Below are 22,248 nucleotides of genomic sequence, written 5' to 3' on the forward strand. Positions count from 1 at the left end.
CGAAGGGGCCGGTTTGAAGCGTTTCAAGAATAAAAGGGTTTTAAAAACAGACAGAAAAAAGGGGGAAAAAAAAAAAAAAAAAAAAAAAATCAAACACTTGATACTTGAGGAGGGCTGAGAAAAAAAACAAACTCTCTGTTGTATTTTCAAGTAAAAATGATAAAAATGAGATCAGGAGGCCAAGATGGCAGGAATCATCCATCTGACAGAGAGCAGGGCAGCTGAAACGCCACTCAGCCTGCACGTTCTGCAGCGGTAAACTGGATTTAAATGTAATTTAAAGAGGCAGTGTTGCGTGTTTTCCAGCCCCAGTTTCATTTTATAACGCAATCAATTAACTATGTTACCTTCAGTTCTTATAAAAATGCTGTACATATCAAATATGACTGAAAAGAAATTTTACATTGTATTCTAAATGCCTTGAAAATGGGCCTCTGTCTCTTTAAGAAACCTTTTTAACCCTTTAGCAACATTTTTACCAGGATTACACTGAGAAGCAGCTGGAATAATGAGCTCTGCTGATGCGCAGTTCCATCTGGTGTTTGCTAATTGCAGCTGGCTAGTCTGAAGGAGCCGAGTGAGGGACTAATTGATTTGTGAGGCGGAGGCTTGAAAACTGCAGCTGACTGGTTGCCACGGGAGATTACAGGATTTCTCAAACATTCATGAAAGAATCAAGGCAACTCTCCAGGTATGTTTTGGATGAGGGAATAACATTATAACATCATGTAAAGCAAAAATAAATACATTTTACATAACATTGTCCCTTTAAATAACATTCCTTGCCATTTGCTGGACATGATGTGTTATGTGTCATTTGTTTTTAAGCTGAAGCTTAAGTAATGTAAAGCAGAACTATAGAGAACATATTAAACGCCTCAATTCTTCTTTTTCCTGTCTGCCAGCAGGGGGCAGATTTTTCTCACTTTTCCCCACTTATTGTTCTTTGAAAAATAACCTTCACCTTTAAATAGCAGCTCTCTGCAGCGCGGGGCAAGCCTCAGCCCAGATAGATAAGACAGCATCTCATATACCCACCACAGTTGGAGATTACAGAGCTGCTGAGGCTCATCTCCCTGATAAATGAACCAGACACCCTCAGACAGACCGCCGTCCCAGGGGCACCATCAGACCAGCAACTATGGATGCTCTGTGTACGTTGAAGCTGCGTGGCAGGATGAGGCGATCATCCCTTTGTTGATGCTTTCAACTCACAGCTCAGGAAACCCAAGGTCAGCATCACACCCTGTTTTTTTTGTTCGTTTGTTTTAATCTAAATCCTCCTGTGTCACTTTGAACCCTTCTGGCTATAAAAGCTGCCGACAACTCTTCAAAAAAAACACACCATACTTACAAGAGCTGTGAGCTCTTCTACTGCATAGAATGAAAGACTGAATTATGGTGCTATGGCAACACAAAGCAGCAGGTGCTGCAGAGAAGACTGAGAGCAAGTTAACCTGACAGAGCAGAAAGACAAAAAAAAAAAAGGGCGAATGTCAGAATTTCAGACTACGGCGGAAATAGGAGCAGCTCCCGGTGTTGGCTCGTCCTCGAGGAGGGGATATGGAAGTATTAAATATGTAGGAGTGCTGGCGATATTTGCAGGCTGGACTGTGTGTGTTCTTACATGAGCAGGCTGCCAGGTGCAGACATGGATCTCTCCTCTCGCCTGCTCGGGCACTCAAAGGGGTTGCTGAACGAGCGCTTCCTCAGCATCGCTTTCACCAAGATCTGAGGCAAACACAGGACGGAGACCGCCATGAGCGAAGGCTCCGCTTTGATTCGAAGCTGACAGAACAATATGAATTATTTAGTTTTTGTGAGCTTGAGAGAGGTTGGGGGGGGGATTAAAAAAAAAAAATGACATGAAATTAGAGTCGTATTATGAAAAATGTTCAACATCTTGGAAACAAATTATAAATGTGTAGGCTGGGGATTGTGTATTAAAAAATATGTCAGAGTTTCACACATAAAAAGCTGTTGAGGGGGAGTATTATATGTTTTCCAGGCACATAGTGCCATCTTATACCACAATGAAGTAACTATCTTACCTCCAGTTGTTACAAAAACGATAAATAAATCAAATATGACTAATTTGACTTTGGAACTTAATGTCTTGAAATTGTGTTTCTGTCTCTTTAAAAACTCCTGCTCTTTCTGAAGTCATCACAATTAACCCTTTAGCAACATTTTTCTTTTTAACCAGCGTTTTACTGAGAAGTAACTCATGCAATGAGCTCAGCAAATGTACAGATTCACAGTGTGTTTGCTAATTGCTGCTGGCTAGTCTGAAGGAGTCAAGTAAGGGAGTCGCAGGTGAGGGTTCCTCTGTGCGGTGGAAGCTGGGAAATTGCAGTTCGGAGGAGGAGCTGCGCCTCGAAGGCGGAGCTAGGTCCACCCAGCCGTTTTGCACAGCTGACTGGTTGCCATGGGAGATTAAAGGATCTAACCAAAACTCAATTCATACCTTAGCCCTAACTCTGACCCCTGACCCAAAAACAGGGTTTCCCCTTGTGGAGACCAGCGCCTGGTCCCCACAAGGAGCAATTGGTCCCCACAAAGTAGTATATGTCAGGAAAATCGTCCCCACAAGGTATTACAAACAAACGCACACACACACACACAGGTGAATACGATACATGAACAGTAAACAGAAAGTTCAGATAAGATAATATGTTACACATGGCTGCAAATCACAGGATGTCTTTTGCATGTGAAAGTTACTGGAAGTCTTTTTTTTTTAATTCTCCATCTATTTCTTAAATGTTTCTCAAACAGGACCTCTATTCATTTAAATGAGCTACTATCTAGTTACAAATCTCCCCATGATTATATTTACAATCGTCTCCAGTGCAAATGGAGCCACATTGTGCGGTCAGGGGAGAACTCTCCTGTAATCCTGAAAAGTAAAATAGATGCTAATAATGATGAGAGAACATCAAATTTTTTGTATAAATTAGTTTTTTTTATTTGTAATGTCAAGAACATCGATTTTTTTTATTCGCAACACACAGATTGCGTGTAAAGTAAAGTCTGCTGACAGCCGTTATTTCTGACGGTGGTTGAGTCTTTGTGAGTAAGGTGATGGTAACAAAGTTTATACTCCTAAATAAAAAAAACCCCACCAAACATCTACATCGCTTAATAATTTAGAAGAACCACCCTGAACGCGATTCCTCCATCATGCAGTTTTAAACTGTACTTAAAGTTCTTAAAGGAGAGCAATGATCTAGTTTGGACCTGAAGCTTTTTGTGGGGGAATCCCTCTTTCTTTACCTCTTTGGCTGATAAGTGGACAACTGCAACCTGATGCAAAAACAGAAAGTTTCTCCCGCTTGCTGGACGTGATTCATGTGGTGCAACGTGAAGCTCAGAGAATCCATATAAATTTGGACTTGTTTACACACCAGGAGAGTGATTTAAAACATCTGCACAGGAAGTCATCTGGGCTCGTATCCTGTCTTATAAAAACACTCTGTCCTACTTCATAGCAAACTCTCCATGTGTCTTAATAACTTTCCGTACTGTTCTGTAATTCTGCGGCTCTTTTTAACTTTGCTCAGATTAGGAAAGGCTGAGGCGATGTGATGTTATGTTATGTTACTGCTCTTGGTCACATTTCTCCTGAAGACCATCGGTGTTTCTTACCACAGCGGAGAGGCTGGGGACAAACTTGACAGAGTTCTGGATGTCCTCCTCCGTCACTTCCACCATGGAGCAGTGCTCCTCCTCCAAAGGCAGAGGGTCAGTGCCTCCCTGGGTCACCCACTGGTCCATCTACACACACACACACACACACACACATCCCCAATAAAGACTACATATCCCACACTTGTCATTACACCTTATTTCTCAATGGGAGCTTTTACTCCAAGTGTTATGTGACGTGTTTGTTTCATAAAGCAAATCGGATTAAAACTGATTTTGATTTCTACCCAAAACATCTCAACCGTACTCTGAAACTAGATCTTTATATGCATTTTTTCATAAGTCTATGGATGTGCAAAGCTTGTAGAAATACCCCAAAACGCTCACTGCAGTTATGTGTCATCAGTCCAACAAAGTCGGGAGGGGCCAAATATAAAAACATTAGAATCATTTATCGTATTTTCTGCGCTTTTTTGCTAATGCACAAAACTGAAGTTGTGATCTTTGGATCCAAAGAGGAACGATCTAGAGTCAACGCAGAGTTTCACTTATTACAGCTGGAAACTAGAGATCAGGCCCGAAATCTGGGCGTGGTGATGGACTCTGACCTGAACTTTCAGAAACGCATAAAGACAGTTAAAAAGTCAGTCTTCTGAAGAACATATCTGGGATTAATGGGCTAATAAGACATACTTACATTTGGTTGCATTGATTACTGCAACACCGTCTTCACAAGTCTGAATAATATTTAAACTTAATTACTTTTTGATGGTCTGTCATATAAAATCCAATTACAATATATTTGTGGCTCTACTGTAATAAAATATTACACAGTTATAAATATCTAGGATTATAATAGTGTATATATATAGTACACCTCAGAGACGCAGTTTGAGGTCATCTGAGGTGTGAACCAAGTACAAGCTGCCTGTCCTTTAGCTCGTCTGTGGAGCACTCGGGAAAAACACGGGAAATGTCAAAGGAAAGTGTCGTGCCTCGGTGCTTCGCCGCCCTTCATCCTATGTTTCTCTGGTGTGTGTGTATGTGTGTGTGTGTGTGTGTGTGTGTAAGAGAGAGTGTGTGGATGTCTCTGCACAAGGACACACATGATGTCTAACAGGCTCATTATCTCCTTTTCCATAAACACAAACAGCGTCTCTGGTGAGAAAATGACTCAGCGTCGTCGAGTTGTGTCATGGAAACATGTTGGGGCGGTGGGGGGAGAGGTATCTGCACTCTGCTCCCTCCGTGACCTGCCCCTGGATTCAGTGACTCAGCTTTTAGCCCACAGGGACACATGGCTTTCATCTCGAAAAGCTTAACGAGTCCCACTGTTCACGTGCCGGCGAGGCGGTGGAATCGAAAGCCAACGTGCGAAGGTAAACAACCCCACGCTGAACCAGCAGACTCTTCACACGTCTGAACATCGACTACCACTCCGCGTGCCACAGTACCTTGATCTCAGGAATGGTCATCCTGGTGTCCGGGTTCTTGTCCAGCATCCGCAAGATTAACGTCCGCAGCTCTTCGCAGATGTTGGGTCTGCCATGAAGAACGAGACTCGGTCAGGTTTTCGGACGCTGCTTCGCTTATCCGCACACACAGACACTGAAGTCATCCGACGTCGTTTTTTTAAACAGCTCCAGGTGTTTTTCAGGATTTTTATGATTAAATTATTAACGCTGCATTAAGTAGGTATAATGAAAGCCCATGCTTAATTAAAACAGACTGGGAACTGAACTTTATCAACCAGCACTTAAAAACCAGCACTCTTTTTAATGTTATTTAAGCTGCAGAAATCAAATATGCTATTCTACATAAATTCAGCTGTAATAAGAGAATCAAGTATTTAAATTAATAATTAAGACGATTACATATTAGATTAAACATAATTGAAATTATCTGAAAGTAGACAAGAAATAATCATGGCTACTCTAAAACATTGACTTGGTAAACATCAATCCTTCAATTTAGGGTTTCTATAGATAATCAGGACAAGTAATAAAGGCATAGTTGAATTAATATGATATTTCTAAACAATTTTATTATGACAATGTTACAAAACAAATTACTTACAAATCCATTTCTCAACTGCTTTTCAAAACACTCTTGCTAACTTGCTAGTGTTGCGGTGGTTGTAGCGAGCAATCGCTGGTTAAACATCAATTTGTTTTAATGATTTATTAGTGGAAATGCTTCATGTGTCCATAGGTGTACTTTCCTTGCAGGCACATCACTTGTGGGGGGATTTCTAAATCGAAAAATGTAAAATTACCTATTGAATATCCTCAAAAATGTGCAAATTTTTCCTCAGCTAATACCACAATATTTAAAATACCTAAAACCAAGAAATAACAGGTATTGATGCAGTTCAGTATTGACCAATTTAGAGGCTGACTGACCCTGTCCAGGCAGTCTGGAAAGCAAAACTAAGAAAAACTGAAAATCTGAGGTGTTTAAAAGTGAAATCAGAGGTAGCAAAGAGACGTGAGAAGGTTTAAAGCGCGGGATGTTTTTCTTATGCCAGTGATGCTAACTTTACTAATTGATGAATTAAGATTCTAAAGATTAAACTACATGTTAACTCAAAACATTTATTCTTTGCCTGACACTAAATCCTCTCTTGCATGAATATAGTTAAGTTGCCTCTGCTCATAGTATGCACAGTGTACACATACTGTTCTTAAAGAGAAGATGACAGCAGCAGGTCAAAGCTTTACAAAAAACAGCTATCGGAAATCGGCCACGAAATCTGATTGGTGCGTCTCTAATTGTGATTCCTCTAATTTTATCATTTTACTTTTATTCACAATTTATATAAAAAAAAGGGCTCATCAATTAATTTTGTAACAATTTTAATTCTAAATTCAGTTTTCCCAAACAGAAATGACTAAAATTATACACCAACAGTTGCCAACGGTTTCAATCCGTAACGGCAGCCTGCGTTTCCCAACAGCAGCACAAAAACGATATTCATCAGAAAACCCGGTCTCCATCAGTGGCGTGACATTATTTGTACAAACGGCCCCATCGCCGCTCAGAACAAGGCGCCGTTAATTGTTATTGGTTTTTATAGCATACAAACGATGCGATTACAGTCTGCGTGGGACGACAGGCGAACCTCATGTAAGAGCTTCCTGTGCAACCATGACGGTTCCTTACTAACAAAATAACACCTTGTTCTGACACAGCCGCCCGCCTGCCATGTTTATATTTCATCAGTCTGTTCGCTCTGCGTACGCTCGACACGTGACTTCACGTGTTCTCTGACTTAATCACCCAGGAAGACCTCTGTGCTTTACTTGACCTTTTACTAGAAAGAAAGGCCAGGGAGGCACCGCAGCTTTATGTTCCCGTGCTACTGCTGAAGTCTACACATGTTTTGACTGGTGACTCCCTTTCATATTCCAGTGGTTTTGATTTGTGTGTGTGTGTGTGGGGGGGGGAGATGTTTTATATAGCTAGAAATCCCCAATAAGAGGTAAAATAACAGCACAGAAAAGGTGTAATCAACTCTGCTATTTTCTCTAAAATGGTATGAAAAACGGGTGGAACAATAAAAAAAACAACAAAAAAAAAACTCACGTTTCAGGAAAATCCACAGGCCTGGTCTTTATCTTATTGTGCAAAGCCAATATGTACTCGTCAATAAACGGGCACTGCAGGTAGAGGAGAACAAAAACAACAACAATAAGAAAAGAAAAAAAAAACAGGAGTGAAATCCACGGTGCAGGTTGCCTGAATCACAGATACAATCTGCTTCTCCGAAGACGGATCAGACAAATTACAGCTGCGGCAATCAGCCTCTGGTGTTCATTTAAATGAACGAGAGCCGCATCAGACGCCGAGAAGGCGGCAGACGCTTTGTTCCCACAGAAGGTGTTGCTACAGAGGGAGACGGCTTTCCGCTGTTACAACGCTGTTAAGAATAAGCGAGAGACAGAAAGCGTGCGCACACTTGCCTTCCCAAACACGAAGCAGTACAGGGTGATTCCCATGGCCCACACGTCCAGCGCCTTTAAAACAGACAAACGAGACAGGAGATTAATGCACATGTGAGCCACGCCGACCGGAGATTTATGGAACGTCAGGTCGTTTTATTTTAGGGCGTCTTTTTCAGAAGATGGATTTGTGCTATAATTTAGCAGAGGGACTAGCAGAGCCACCTCACTCTGCGTCCCTCTGCCTCGGTTTTACTCTACAGGTAATCCTTACCGGGTAGAGCTGTATAAAACAAAAAGAGTTACAATTTTCTTTGTTTTTTGAGACATAATACGTTTAAGATCACCTGGCTAATTTTGATCTCAGACAGAAACTAACTGGAGTTAATTATTAAGAAAAGAAAAGCTTGGAAACCAACTTGACCTTGCAGAATCGTTTTAAATCGGCCATTTTGTTTCAAGTCCCTCTATTTGATTTAGGTACAGATACTAACCAGAGTTGAAATTAATGAGCTCAAGCAGAGATTTGGGTTGGGACAGAATTATTCGCACAGCACTCAAGTTAAAGTCAAATGAGAATGAACGATATGAAGTTGTGTTGGTCGACTTATCATAGCGTAACTGGAGGAGCAGGTTGTTCACTCTGTTGAGGAAATAAAGAGAGGAAGTAGGGGTGCAGAAGTTAATCAGACTGTAACAAGCGCCGCTCCGCCCTGCTCCGCTCCCATCAGTCACACATCCCAGAAGATTTGCCTCCAACTCACCCTGGGATGAAACGAGCAACAAGATGGAGCTGGAAGACGCTGAACAGAAGCTAAAAGTGGGAGAAGTTCTCGATAACCCGTCGGGCTCGGACGTGTTCGGATGTTTTAGATGTGATCTGACCTCCAGCATGGACGGGGACGCACTGGTTCTCCAGCTCAGAGGTGGATTTACATGAACATTTAAAGTAAGCGCGCTTTTGGGTTTTTGGTCAGAAAGTGATGTTCTGCTTTAGCATTTCTTATTCCATCAATTACAAGCAAGTCGCCTATTTCTTCACACTCCTTTTCTGAATTAAGTTTCCAGTCAGTCTACCAAATATTTTAACAGAAGGGATCAAAGTCAAGCAAAATGCGTGCATTATTTTCCTGGCCTTGAAACGTGTTTAAGTAAATAAATATAAAAAGACATTTCTGGCTGTTGAGTTATTCTGAAAAGGCTTCAGAATATTTTCCGGACTGAAACACGGCTGTTTCTTTGTTTATCTTTTCTTTAACTACGTGACGTGTTGCCTGTTGGGGCTTTTCAGACCATTTCATGTTGTCACAGGATCCGTTTCGGTGTTTTTGTTGATTCTGCAGCTTCGGCGCCAATCAGGCCTGCGCACGTCTAATAAAACTAAAATAAAAATGTGGCTAACATTTTTATTTCGCTCGACTTTCTTTTGCACATGGAGTCAGGTTAATTTGCGTAACGTATTTTTCATTTAATTGATAAAATCAATATTTGAAAACTGATTTTTGCATTTATTCCGGTTATGGTCGCCTGATATTAAAATTTGTGGATGATTTGAATCATGCAAGTTTGGCAAAAAAGCAAAGGAGGTGACTGAGAAAATAGTTTGTTTTGTTTTTTTCGCAAGACATGATTAAAGCACCCTCTCATTATCTACTGCAATTTGTCATAGTGTTAGATTCATCATGTACTTCTGGGAATGAAGCATAAAGGGCTTTAGTGACATACAAGTGTTGGATATTATAAAACTCACTTCTAATTTTTACATCCCTTGGAAGAAAGGCTTTTCTTTGTCAAAACCTGAGAGAGTGCAATAACAATCAGGGAGGAAGAGGCATTCGGTCCCTGAAAGCTTGACAAAACAGCCGGCTGAAGCACTTAAAGTGGCTCTTTTACCCTGGTGGCTTTTTGTCTGCAATCAAATGTTCTATTCTGGCTCCTCTTTAATGGACATGCACAGCCCTTCTCCAAGGTTTCATGGAAACCCACAGGAGGACGGAGCGAAGAGGGAGGCGGCTGTGCAGGAGCAGGAAGTCAAAGCTGACGGCCTGGATCCAGCAGGATGAGCCGCTTTGAGTCTGGAGGCGATCGTGTTCACAGGAAAACGTTAAAGTCTACCGAAAAAATTCAAATCTGGATCGGAAACTGACAATACTGAAAATTTGAAAAAAATAAATAAATCAAAAAGCGGTTGAAAACGTAAATAGAAAAGAGTGAGATGTTTGAAATGCACGTTTTACTTCGTATTGCATGAGAACATGTGCACAACTAATCAACTGAGACTTTCTAATAGCACTTGGTATGAAATAGCAGGAAATGTGAGGGAGTTCAAGGAGTTAAAGACGTCTGCAAATCGCTGCGTTTTGATACTGGAATATACACAATGAATGTAGGATAATTCATGTTTAACTTCATCGGATTACACCAACCGACTTCCTCTGCAGCTCTTTGAGTCGTGCTGCAAAACCCACAAGAAGGGACGAAGTGACTTCAGCTCCCGTCACTTGGTTTCTTGTCCTTTCAGAATTGGTTTAGGGCCACATTTATACATTTAAAGCTCTTAACACCCTAAAAATAAAATTTACATTGCAAATAGATCAGAGACTGTTCAAAAAACACTGTAATCTACTTCTAATGAGAAACACGATAACCCCCAAAAATAGAGCCAACAAGATTCAGTATTTGTCGACGAAAGCTAAAGCCTTCTGCACTCCGTTCTTACAAGTGTTTTAAAAAAGCTTTGAAAAATTTAGGACTAATTTCTAGACATATTTAATTAAGTATTTACAGTCTTCATTCATTTCTCTCACATTCCCTTCAGAAGCAGTGGGTGATTATTTAAATTTGCCATGGAAGTCGAGACTTATTAACCCAAACATGACGCCCAGAAAAAAAGTAAAAATAAATAAAATACATTTCGACCCAAGCGCACATGGACTACACTTCAAATCCACTGACTGGACTCACTTTCCCACTGAAGCTCTTGCACTTCTCTGACAGAGTCTCCGGCGCCATGAAAGCAGGAGTCCCTGCAGTGCTGGACAGCAGAGCGTCGCTGCCCTCGAACTGGTTGCTCACTCCGAAGTCGGCGATCTTCACATGGCCGTCGTCTCCCAGTAACAAGTTAGACGGCTTGATGTCCCGGTGGATGATCTTCTGGTAGTGCACTGAGGGGGAAAAAGGAGGGGAGAAGTTAAAGAAGCCGTCCCGACAAAATCAAGCAAAATATATCTGGTGCGTAAATGTAGTTCCCTTAGAAAATACATTTAATTTCTTGAATTCCTGCCATTTTTTTTAATAGCTTGTCAGATTGTGCATGAAAAAGGTAAAGTTTCTAATAAAATTCTAAATATTTTCCAATATTAATTTGCAGTTGGCAAACACCAATTGGTGGGCATTAAATTGTCTATATTAATAACCCGAATCAGCAGATCAGAAACAAAAACAAAGACGTTTCCCCTTAAAAACACGCCAAGCGACGACGCCACGAAACGGCTCAAACGACTACAGTGACTCTGAAATAAAATCCTCTGTGATCCGACTTTGTTACCACCATTTTTATTGACTTCGATCAGCCGATTTGAGTTGCACTACCCGTTCACTACGCAGGCTTACCGCTCTCGTTTGTCCGCAGTGCGCCGATCTAAATTTAGCAGCTTGGCGTCATTGGCGATCGCTGCCGCACCACGACCTCCATCGTTTTAAAACTAACCGAGGTGTTTAACGCCAAGCGGACCCGAGCAGTCGACCGCCTCAACAGCTTTGTCTCCATCAGGTCCTTCTGTTGCTGCGTATAATTATATGTGCTTGAATGTCAGTTTTTTTTCTGATGAAATCAAAAACGCAGAATTGCTATTCTTTAACCACAACCCACTTGGGAAAAGAAACAAAAAACAAAAGAAGAATCTGAAGAGGGATAATTAACAAAAGAGAAGTAGTGATTATGTCCCAGAGGAAAGCGTCACCAGCTTTGATTGCCGCTTCATAAGAATGATGGGAGGACTGTGAACCAGAGGTCATCTTTGAGTGAGAGTTAAGTATGTCCTCAAACGTCTTCTGGAATATAGGCCCCTGATGGGATAAGTGGTCTCTATTTGCTGTGAGGAGGTCTTCCTGAAACGAGGGGCGCTTGGCTTCTCCACTATGAAATGTCGTAGCGCTCACAACGGTCAAATTAAAACGACGCCAGCGCCATCGGGAGCCCCGGCTCCGACTCACGGCTAAGATTCATGGAGGCTGCAGGAGACGTTTCAATGCACTTAAGGCACTAAAACTGCGATCCAGAAAATTAAAGGCTGGAAGTTTACTGTGCGCGCCAGAGTTCAGCGTTTATATTTCAACAAAGCAGATGGACACGTTTCCCAGCGGATTCTCTTTGGCTTATCTGCCAAACACGGGCGCCGCACCTCTTTCAGTGCTTTGCAAAAGTATTTATACCTTGCTTTATCTTTAGCAGACCTCAGTGCATTTTATTGGGACTTTCACTTCAATGGACTTTAAGTCGCTTTTAGAAGCATCTCTGCTCCAATCCAAGTGGTTCGAGTCTGATTGGTACGTTGTTCAAACGCGGTTCGATCGGAAGGAGATCATCCGTAAACCGCAATCTTTAAAATCTTCCTCAACTGGATTTAGGCCGAGACTTTGACTGGGTCACTCGTAACTCGAAGTGTGCCAACATCTTCACCAGCGGTTTTAAACTGCATTCCTTGAGGACACCAGTCCTCGAGGAAACTTTTCGACGTCTCTCTGCTTCAGCGCACACGGCTCCAATGTTAGCGCATTAGCAGAGCTTCAGCTTGACTGACTGCTGCCGAGGGTGTTTAGCCTCAAGGGAAATATCTAAACCAGTGGTCCCCAAAGTCGGTCCTCGAGGGCTGGCATCCTGCATGTTTTAGGTCTCTCCCTGGTTTAGGGCACCTGGATCAAATGATGGCTCATTAGAGGCCTAAGAGGAACATTGACTTGCTGAAAAGGTTGTTACTATCACCAGGGAGAAAACTAAAACGTGCAGGATGCCGGCCCTCGAGGACCGACTTTGGGGATCACTGATCTAAACGGTCCAGGATGACCTCCATGTCCCTGCTAATAAAGAGATGCTGCACAAAGTCTTTGTGAGAGATTTGCACATCTGCCGAAACAGGAACTCCTTCCTGCACGTAGCGATAACCGATCTACAATGACTCTTAAATAATGAGCGTAACGACAGCTTTCCCTCTGAAATGTTTCCTTCTTTAAGATTGAATTGAAAGCAGCCGCCGCCTTGTTTCACTGTGAACACGGTGCGGTTAGGGTGAAAGTAAAACACAGGTATTGTCTGACATCAGTCATTTATCCCCAACGACTCATGGGTGAGGCACGTTCTGGATAATACTCCACACAAACCAACGAGACGCGAGAAAAAAGAAAAAAAAAAAAGACAGTAACATCCTTTTGGATGAACTAGCTCAATAACAGCAAACAAGTGAAATTGATCCACTGCAGCGAAAAGGGCAGCTTGAGGAAAACTGTTGGACCAAGCTGTGGCTCAGCGGTGATCGGACGGACGGACATAAATGCCCCCAGACGGCGAGGCGAGGGAACAGAGGCAGAGGCTCAACAACATTTTGTTGTCATTGTAACGTGCACGATAACAAGAAGCATTAAAACCGATGGTTTACGCCCAGGAAATGCTCTGATTCCCGTAAAATATACGCATTACAAATAGTAGCGACTTCAGTCACGATTTGCAGACTTACGGTACTCGATGCCCAGGACGATGTCTCTGAAGTACTGCCGCGCTTGCTCCTCTGAGAAAGGAGTCTCTGTTGGCACCTCCATCACTGGACTGCAGATTCACACAGAAACACGGATTCAGACGCTGCTTTTAAAACTGGACTCAGACTGAGGAGCAGAAACAACGGGGTTAACGTCTGAAGCGAAGATGAGGCGACAACACTGAATGCGATAAGTACCCATCCCTCCACGCTTCCCTTAGACACACGACTTTATGATCACATGGCGACGCGTGTGAATGGTAAACTGTGCTGCTTTCCGACTGGAGCCGAATCAGATCAGAAAACTGCATTTGAAATGGTTTGCATGGTGAACTGGTGGTGGATGGATAAACTGAACCGAGTTTATGTAAAAAAGCACTAAATACAAACGTGAATATTTGGGTCATTTTATTTGTTCTCCAAGCATTAAAACAAACAAACAAACTAAATCACATTTAGGGAAATAAAAGAGAACCGCTCATGTTTATTATCGTTATCAGTGAAATGATTCAGAAACATCAGTGTCAGATCCGCGACCCGAAGCGCCTTTTCTAGCCGGCTGGCTTTTGGCAATGACTGTTAAAAACCCCCCAGACTGTAACGTCTTCCTGAGGTCTGAAATGGAGGAAAAACTCCGGCTCGGTGTTCAGCTTGGAGCAATGAGCGCTGCAGAGGCTGAGGATGGGATGGAGAGATGGAGGATGGAGGAATGAGGAAGAGAGAGAGGAGGAGGAGGACAGAAATCAGAGGACGTGTTCTCTACTCACCCCTTACGCATCAGCTCAAACACTATCGGGAACAAAACAAGGGGACAACAAAGAGGACACACGTGAGGTGGAATATTTTTTACTCATTAGCTCATTGTGATCACTTCTGCCCAGCGAGGAAACATCCAAGCTTCCTAGCAGCTGTCGTCTACCTAGCCTAGATTTAGCTCATGAGTAGTTTGAGGAGAACTGCGATCTGGGGATGCTGAGCGAGGATGTGAGCCCTGAGGTGGTGCTAAAGACTCACTGGGTTCTGAAGACATTACACAGTCACCTGTCCAAATGGCAAATGTTGCCGAGCAGAAAGCAGATAAATTAAAGGAAAGTCAGACATGCTTACCCATGTAGAGGTTGTCCTCTGACGGATCATCCAACACCTGGAATATTGAGTAGGTGAATCAGAGAATCCTCAGTTATTCAGGTTTGGAAAAGGTCCATATTTAATGCATTATTATTTAAAATGTGCAGCAATTTAGCTTCATCGAACTGTACATTTGAGATCTTTTTAAATATATTGATGTATTAGGCAGGGACAATGGACATTAATTAACATTTCTGTAAATTCAGGCTATTTTTCTTCCATCCACAAAAAAAGAGTAATTTGTCTTGCTGAAAACAAACACAAAACAAGGCTAAAATGACTCAATTACACACATTTTGTGAATAAAAAAAAAAAAAAAATCAGAACAAACGGCACATACAAACTTTAATTTTTTTGTTCATTAAAAAGGAGTCATCTCTTGACCAGAGAAAGATCAGACATCTCCAAAACAAATTGTCCCAATTTGGAGTTTCACTTCGCCGTTACGCTGATGACTTTTGAGTCTACATTCCTGTGGAAAAATACGGTGCTCACTGTGACGTCTAAGTAAAATCAAGGCATGGATGGGTTGAACAAATAAAACCGTGCAAGTATAGAACAAATGAACGAATGCCTCTCATCTTCACATGCATGTCGAGTTGCGTTCTAAAGTAAATGGGCGGTTGCTGTGACCACAAACAGGATAACGTGGGCAGACGTTTTAATCCCGTCCATTAGGCTGCGAGCCTCAGACTGAGCTGAGCTCTGGTAATGACAGTTTTTCCACTGAGCAGACAGATTTTCTTGGATGCAGATTACAAACAGTTGGCAGCGGAGGTCAGACGGTCTGGACAGATTTCACAACGGTAGCAAATACGAGATTTTAATGACGGAAACTGTGTTTGGTCGGAAATAGTTAGAGACGCAAAGCAACGGTGTGATTCTGCTGTAGTTTTAGGTGGAGCTGCTGTTCATCTATGCCACTGCTGAATGAAGCCGTTTTATAGAGAATGTTGTAAAAAATTAGGTTCAACCTTTTAGGTTTCCCATTTTTTTTTTTTTTTTTGCCACAAGAAAAATAATTTCTTGGGATTTTATGTGATAAAAACGCAAAGTAGCAAAATAGTTCTGCCTTTTTGAGGAAAGGTTAGATCACTTTAAAATTATTTCTACAGACAAATGAGAAGCATTTTTATTTAGTCCTTCTGGGGGGGCGATACTTTCTAGAAGCACCATTTAATGCAGTTACATCTGTAAAAGGTTTCATCTTTGCACAGCTGGAGTTTGGACCTTTTCACCACATCTCTAAACTTCATTCTCAGTCGCGAACACGCCTTTCCGTATTTGCTATGTGTCGTATGTGGCAAATTACAAGCGAGACATTTATTGGCTTTCTTTCAACATTCAGACACTTTTCTAAAATAGCCAGTTTTGTGGACTTTCCTGTTGACAGTTTGTCGTTGAGGAGTTTCTCCTGCAGGGTTTTAACCAGGTTGATGCCCTGATGGAACCTTTTCTGCTAGCATCAGCGCTAGATTTCGTTTCGGGGCACCGTATAAAAGGGGCTAAATACTTTATTTTTTAAAAAGGGATAAGTTGGGAGTGGACATTTATCTTATGGTTTCTCATTTCTTGCGATAAATTTCTAATTATATTTATTGTGGCAACAATAAATTCAGATGAATGATTTTTTTTTTTTTACTCAAAACTATTCATATTTCGGAGATTTTTAATTTCACAATTGTTTCCATTGTCAAAAAAAAAGAAAAAAAAAGAAATACAAATATGATTATATGCAATTATGGGTGCAGCTTAGTGAAACAAATCACACTTCTTTATGTGGAGATGTTTTCCAACAGTAGTATTTGTCTTTATGGTGCCACGTCAGCTATAGAGTTAACTGAAAAAACAATAATAAATGGGTCTTACAACATTTATTATCACAAAAATATTGTGATAAAACTTTAAGTCAGTATCACCCATCAGCTTGGACAAAAGCTAATACCAGGAGTGAATGTTCACAGAAGTGTGAACATTTACATACGTTGTCCCTTAAAATCCCAACAACATATGCGGAAGTTTGTGGCTGCAATGTCATAAAGTGTGTCAAAAGGTCAAAGGCGTAAAATACTTTTGCACGGCACAAAGCAGAACTCGCAACATAACACTAAACGGACGACATGTTATCTCCCGACGTGAGAAGAAGCAGAACCCGCATCGAGGAGCGTGCCTGTTTCCATCGCAGCCACAAACCATCGTCACATCGGAGAAGCAACGACTTTAACGACGGCTCGCTTCCGCTTACAGACGCTACGCCAAATAACCGTGGCAGTAAAATGTAATACAACAGGGACTTCTGAGTCGTTATTAATACGCATGCAGCTCCAGCACTGACGTGTCGAAATGTGGAAACAGATCACACTCTCGGCTGGAGCTGCGTCTAACCGGCTGCAGGCCAGACGAGAGGCAGACCTGCTCTTTGCTGCTGCCTCCTGGTTTTCTGTGTGAGATTAAAGGAGCGTGGAGATGCTAGGGAGCGTCTCCAGCTGCAATCAAGCCCTTACTAACAGTCTACCCCTGTCACCAGCCATCTACCAGGATATTAACCCACTTTGTGCTCTGAGTCACTCTCCTGTGATACCAGCGGTTCTGCTTCCTGCTGGTCTCCACCTCCCCTGCTCCCCGTTTCTCCTCGGGGGCTCCGTTCAGCTCCGTGTTCCTTCATTTCCTCCCTGCCTGGCCCTCATCAGCGTCTCTCCCTGCTCCTCAGCGTCGGCCTCAGTCTCACCCCAGTTAACCAGCTGTAAATAAAGTACCGGGAAACTGCGGATCTTTTCCGGCGCACCGGTCCGTGGGCCGCCTTTGTGACAGATGGCAAATACAGAGGAGCAGAAATCTGGTAGGAACTCAGCTGCATCAAGTGTTCAGCTTCAAGTAGGTGGCTCTATAAATGTCAGACAGAAACATCTCACATACTGTGATATATTAAAACAAACCACCAACGTGTCTTTATGTCTTTGTCTGAGATTCTTACAGTCTCAGGCAGACAAAACCCCAAGCTGTTTCTGTATATATTGAGAATTTATAACTTGCTAAATACTAGATAGTTAGATGTTAAAAGCTGAAATGAATGGCTGGTTAAAACTGAAATCATATATATATATATATATATATATATATATATATATATGTATACATTTTTTTTTTTTAAACGCATGACCAAATGTAATTCACTTACTTTAATTTCAATATTTTCTGCTTGCCATTCTCACTTGTGCTGCATTTCGACTGAATCCCTAACTTGCAGTCATGTCTAAAACACCAATCAAAGAGTCAAATAAAGAGCCAAAACTCAATCAATCCCAAAAACCCAAATCTGTCTAAACAGGAACATGCGGCTGTGCTAAAACCCAGTCGACCTTCATCAAGTGTGCGACGCAGGAGAAAATATGCATATGGGGAAAAACATGTTCATGTATTTAGACAAAAGTCGCATCCAAATGCTGAGGACATTTGCGAAGTCAGAAGATTTGTGCAAAGTAACAGACGAGATATTAGATATTAGATATTATGACACTAAAGTTGCTTCGGGGCTTTTTATCTGTGCCATTTTGCAGTTAAAATAATCAATGTGGACTATATTTGATCACTTCTAGTCCAAAATCTAAAATACTTAGAGTAAGTTTGTCACAGAAAGCAATGTTGGAAAGATATTTCAATATAATTCATGAACCCATTCCCTTGCATATCATCTCTATGGAATGAAATAACGATTCATATTCTTTTTTTTTTTTTTTTTTTTTTTTACAAGTTAAGAACTATCCATCTATTCATCTACCTACCGAGCTGAATCAAGACAGGAACAGGATCAATTATTATTATTTCCTGATTATTTTCTGAATCGCCTCAGACAGAAGTCCTTGTGTGCACAAAGCTTTCAGCTCAGCCAAGCGGCCTCGAGGCTGATGATCCAGCCTCCAACCACAAACTGCACGTGAAAAACAGACTCACAACGGACGGCGCAGCCAACGATTTGCTGCTTCAAGGTAACGGCTCACAGGTTTCACGAAGCACAGAGAACTATTCACCCGAGTTAAACAGCTGCTTTTGACTGGAACAGAAGGTCAGCGCCGGTCGAGGACACGCCAACACCGGAACAACTAGTTCCCAAAATTTGCAGCTGAAGCCACAAGGAAGCTACGAGGTTCGCTCGCGTCTGTTTAAATAACGTTGATTGACACGGCCTCGTGCAGGCTCTCTCAATAAGCAAGGGGTTTATTTGCACAACACGTTAAGCTTTTCCAATGCAGCAAGTGAAATCCGTCATTGGCTTGCTGCAAAACTGTTGGTTACTGCAGTGACTAAGATGGGGGAAAAAAAGAGAGTATTTAGACTTTCAGGGTAATAACAAAGAGGGCTTTGGTTTTTTTTTTTTTTTTTTTTTTTAATGGAGCTCTGATAAGAGCTAAACATGCTGGTGAGAACAGCACAGGCTCGTCTGTCTCTTCCCACCATCTGTGACAAATGACCAAATCACTTTCATCAGCTTTAATCTGTTCCACTTGGCGTGGGCTCAGTGTTTAAGGGACGGATGGAAAGTATATTCATAATTAGACGAGACTGGACCGAGGTCTCCTGGGGGAAATCGGCTGGGTACCTCTAATGTATGCAATGGGGGCCCGAGCCAGAGCTCGTTTAAAAAAAGACGAACAGAGAGAGATGGAGAGGAGGCGCTGACTAATTTCCTGCGCCCATCAGGAGTGTGAGAGAGCAAGGGTGGACAAAGGATGGAGGAGATGAGAGCGAGGGTGTTGTGTCAGAGCTAGCACACGGGCGCAGAAGCACTCAACTTTTCTTTTTTTTTTTTTGTTTGTTCCTGAAAACTCAGCAGTCCTGGCACTTAATTCAGCCGAGCGAGCCAGACCGCTTCCCCCCAGCCCGACTGCCCAAGCTTAACTACCAGCAGTGCACCGGTTGCCCCCGCCATCTGGGCTGGATTGAAAACACCGATGATATCACCGGAGAACGGCGCGCGTCTTGAGTCACAGTCGTCGATACCAGCGATCGTCTTTCCAAAACAAAACGCCCCTGCGGAACCTGGAAGTCTGTCAATGCTCGAAATCAGATGGAGTTTATTTGCGGGACGGAAGCGTTTCTTGTCCAAGAATAAATCAACAAAGGATTAAGAAATGTGACTGAAAAACAACCCCGAAGCATATTCCGAGCTTGTTTTACAGCACCACGGGATTTAGCTGCCTTTTCAGCTAAAATGAAAAAGCGTGAGTCAGAGCATGCTCAGGGCAAAGGTTATCTGAAGACAGCACAGTGAAGGATAATCCTGACCACAGAGGATGCTAAACGTGCTGCCCATGTCAACCTGCTGTCATTAGAGAGAAAACAGCCACACAGAACCGCTTCTTAGTGCTTAATTTTTCCACTTTAAAATTCAACTAAATGAAAAACATTGCAGGATGTGATTTATTTAAACTAAACCAGGGTCCCACAGAGTTTTTGGACATGGCAAGCAATTCAAATGCATTAAAGTTGCAGTTGAGGAATGTTGTGTTTACCAAACATATTACGTGCCACTACTACAGATATTACTCAATCTCATGCTGCAGCATGCAAATGTTCTGTCAGCAATGGTGAAGGTTTACTGACTTTCTCATACTGAATGCTTTATGTGGCTCCAGCTGCAAGGCAGAATGACCTACTTTTTTATCAGCTATATTTTCACCACTTTGAAGCACTGACCTTCATTCCCGTAGGGTCAGGCGATCGTTAAAAAAAAGACGATGGCTAAACGTACAATATTTTGCACAGCAGTACTCTAGACGGCACATTTTACACCCTTGATCTCAACACACCAGCAATACACAAAGTAGATGGGACCGATGTTACGAAATTATTTATGAAGTAAAGAAATAAAGCGCTAATGTAGAAACCAGTTTTAAATCAACAAATATAAGCGGCAAGATAATAAAACAGTAGAGGAGCAGCTTAGGTTCTTCTGTTAGTGAAGCTAGCTGGCTCTTTGTGCTAGCATGCGCTAATATATTGACGTTTCAATATGCTTTTGTCTCTCAAGGTTTGTTCTGTTGTTCTTGATTAGTTATTGCAAGTAAGGTAGAGATTATTCTTCTCGTAGTAGCTATTTTTTGAGGGCTAACCCAAAAAAGTGAAAGTGAATAATTTACATTATATTTTAGTGCTAAATACTCTTGTTCTTGAATTAGGCTTAAAACTCAGCACACCTGTACACAGAACAAGGATGTCGGTTTTATTCCTCTATTCAACAAGTGGAGCAAAGGCTTCAACAGGTCCGTTTCAAACCGCTTAGCTTGATGCTGCTAGCTTAGCCAAAAGACGAATCCAAGCCGTTGACAATGTCTTTCAGTACAAAAAAAATCCTTATGACACAAAGACAACTGAAGCAACCAATTATAAAAACAGAAGATTCGTACCTCCACCAGCCTGACAATGTTGACATGGTCCAGTTTTTTAAGAATGGCAATCTCTTGGTATACCCTTTCCAAGGGTCCTAAGACGTTAGGCTGCTCTCCTTGGGCTGCCTTGGGTCCTCTTGGGGGAGGGCGACCTGCAGAGCACCACACACTCCAGATTACACACAGCCTAACGTTATTGTCAAACATTTAGACAGTTTATAAATACTTAAAGCTACAGTATATAACTTTCATTAAAAAAAACAACAACAACAACAAAAAAAAAACAGGTCAATCTACTCCACCAATCAGAGCCAGGAGAGTCTTAGCGCTGTCAATCAACCTCTTGTACTCGCTGCTAATGTGCTAATGCTGGAAAAACAACTTACTATTACAGAAACGTCGTTCATCCACTGTCATTGGTGGTCTTAATAACTAACTTAGGCTAGTTAGCAACCAAGCTTCGCGCCAATTAGCAATGGGAGCACTGGGAGAAGGTAGACGAGCTCAACTTTTTCACATCATCTGTCTCACACCATACAGTCACAACATAGTGACAGTTTAAACAGATATCTAAAAAGATTTTTTTTTTAAATAAAAGTTACATACTGCAGCTGTAAATGGAACTAACTCACGTGGAAAACCACACTGCTTCATTAACCTCTTCTTGGACAACACCTTCATGGCCTAGGACAGAAAGGAGTCTGATCAGACAGCATGACCACACATCCAGGAATACATGTCTACAAAAACAGAAAAGACAGATGTATGAAAAGCAGCAGAGGTGGGGACATTTTTAATTAGATGTAACTGCATAACATAATCTTTAACTCCTAAGGGTGTTCTACTGTGGATTTCAGCCGAGTTGCAGCACAAACCGACATCAAAGTGCAGAACATAAAAATTTTAGGGGATATATCTACTGCTCTCCTTTGCAACAGGCCGGAGAAGTCGACAGCCCCTGAATCTTTAATACAAAAACAGCTTTTACTGGCTTCCAAAAAGAGCCATGTGTCAGAGTTTTTCCTAAAAAAATAAAAATAAATAAATAAATAAAAAATAATAAAAAAAAAAAAAAAAATATATATATATATATATATATATATATATATATATATAAACAGCTGAAAAAAAAAATGCACTTATTACAAATCTTTAAGAAAATGTAAAGAAAGAAGAACAACACTGGCACATTCGTCAGCACATGCTGCCGCACTCACTTGGTGATTTTACAGTCAACTCAACGGAAAGGTGGAACGTTTTCTCTTTCGATCCCACAAAGCGTGCTGCTGAAGTGTCGCTCAGCGGCCTCTGTGGTCGTCATGGCTATGACTGTGCAGAAAGCGGCTTGGGCAGGAAGGCGGACCCCTCGCCTCTACTTGGTTTCCATGGCGCGTT

The 22,248-nt window shown here is 41.8% G+C and overlaps 1 protein-coding gene across 2 annotated transcripts in view; it reads right to left on the reverse strand.

Annotated features, from left to right (window-relative positions):
* Window positions 1-22,248, reverse strand: part of camkk1a (calcium/calmodulin-dependent protein kinase kinase 1, alpha a) — a 64,422-nt gene that overhangs the window by 5,740 nt on the left and 36,434 nt on the right. For both annotated transcript variants that reach the window (XM_015035158.1, XM_015035164.1), the window contains exons 5-15: window positions 21,486-21,537; window positions 20,872-21,005; window positions 14,447-14,483; window positions 14,107-14,128; window positions 13,322-13,410; window positions 10,554-10,753; window positions 7,611-7,664; window positions 7,234-7,307; window positions 5,103-5,190; window positions 3,649-3,777; window positions 1,628-1,731 (exon numbers count right to left, since the gene is read on the reverse strand). In XM_015035158.1, coding sequence (XP_014890644.1) covers window positions 1,628-1,731; window positions 3,649-3,777; window positions 5,103-5,190; window positions 7,234-7,307; window positions 7,611-7,664; window positions 10,554-10,753; window positions 13,322-13,410; window positions 14,107-14,128; window positions 14,447-14,483; window positions 20,872-21,005; window positions 21,486-21,537 — 983 coding nt within the window. The remainder of the gene's footprint in view (window positions 1-1,627; window positions 1,732-3,648; window positions 3,778-5,102; window positions 5,191-7,233; window positions 7,308-7,610; window positions 7,665-10,553; window positions 10,754-13,321; window positions 13,411-14,106; window positions 14,129-14,446; window positions 14,484-20,871; window positions 21,006-21,485; window positions 21,538-22,248) is intronic.

This window comes from Poecilia latipinna, unplaced genomic scaffold (genome assembly GCF_001443285.1).
Source record: "Poecilia latipinna isolate Pla-1442-1.1 unplaced genomic scaffold, P_latipinna-1.0 Scaffold20, whole genome shotgun sequence".
NCBI lineage: Eukaryota > Metazoa > Chordata > Actinopteri > Cyprinodontiformes > Poeciliidae > Poecilia > Poecilia latipinna.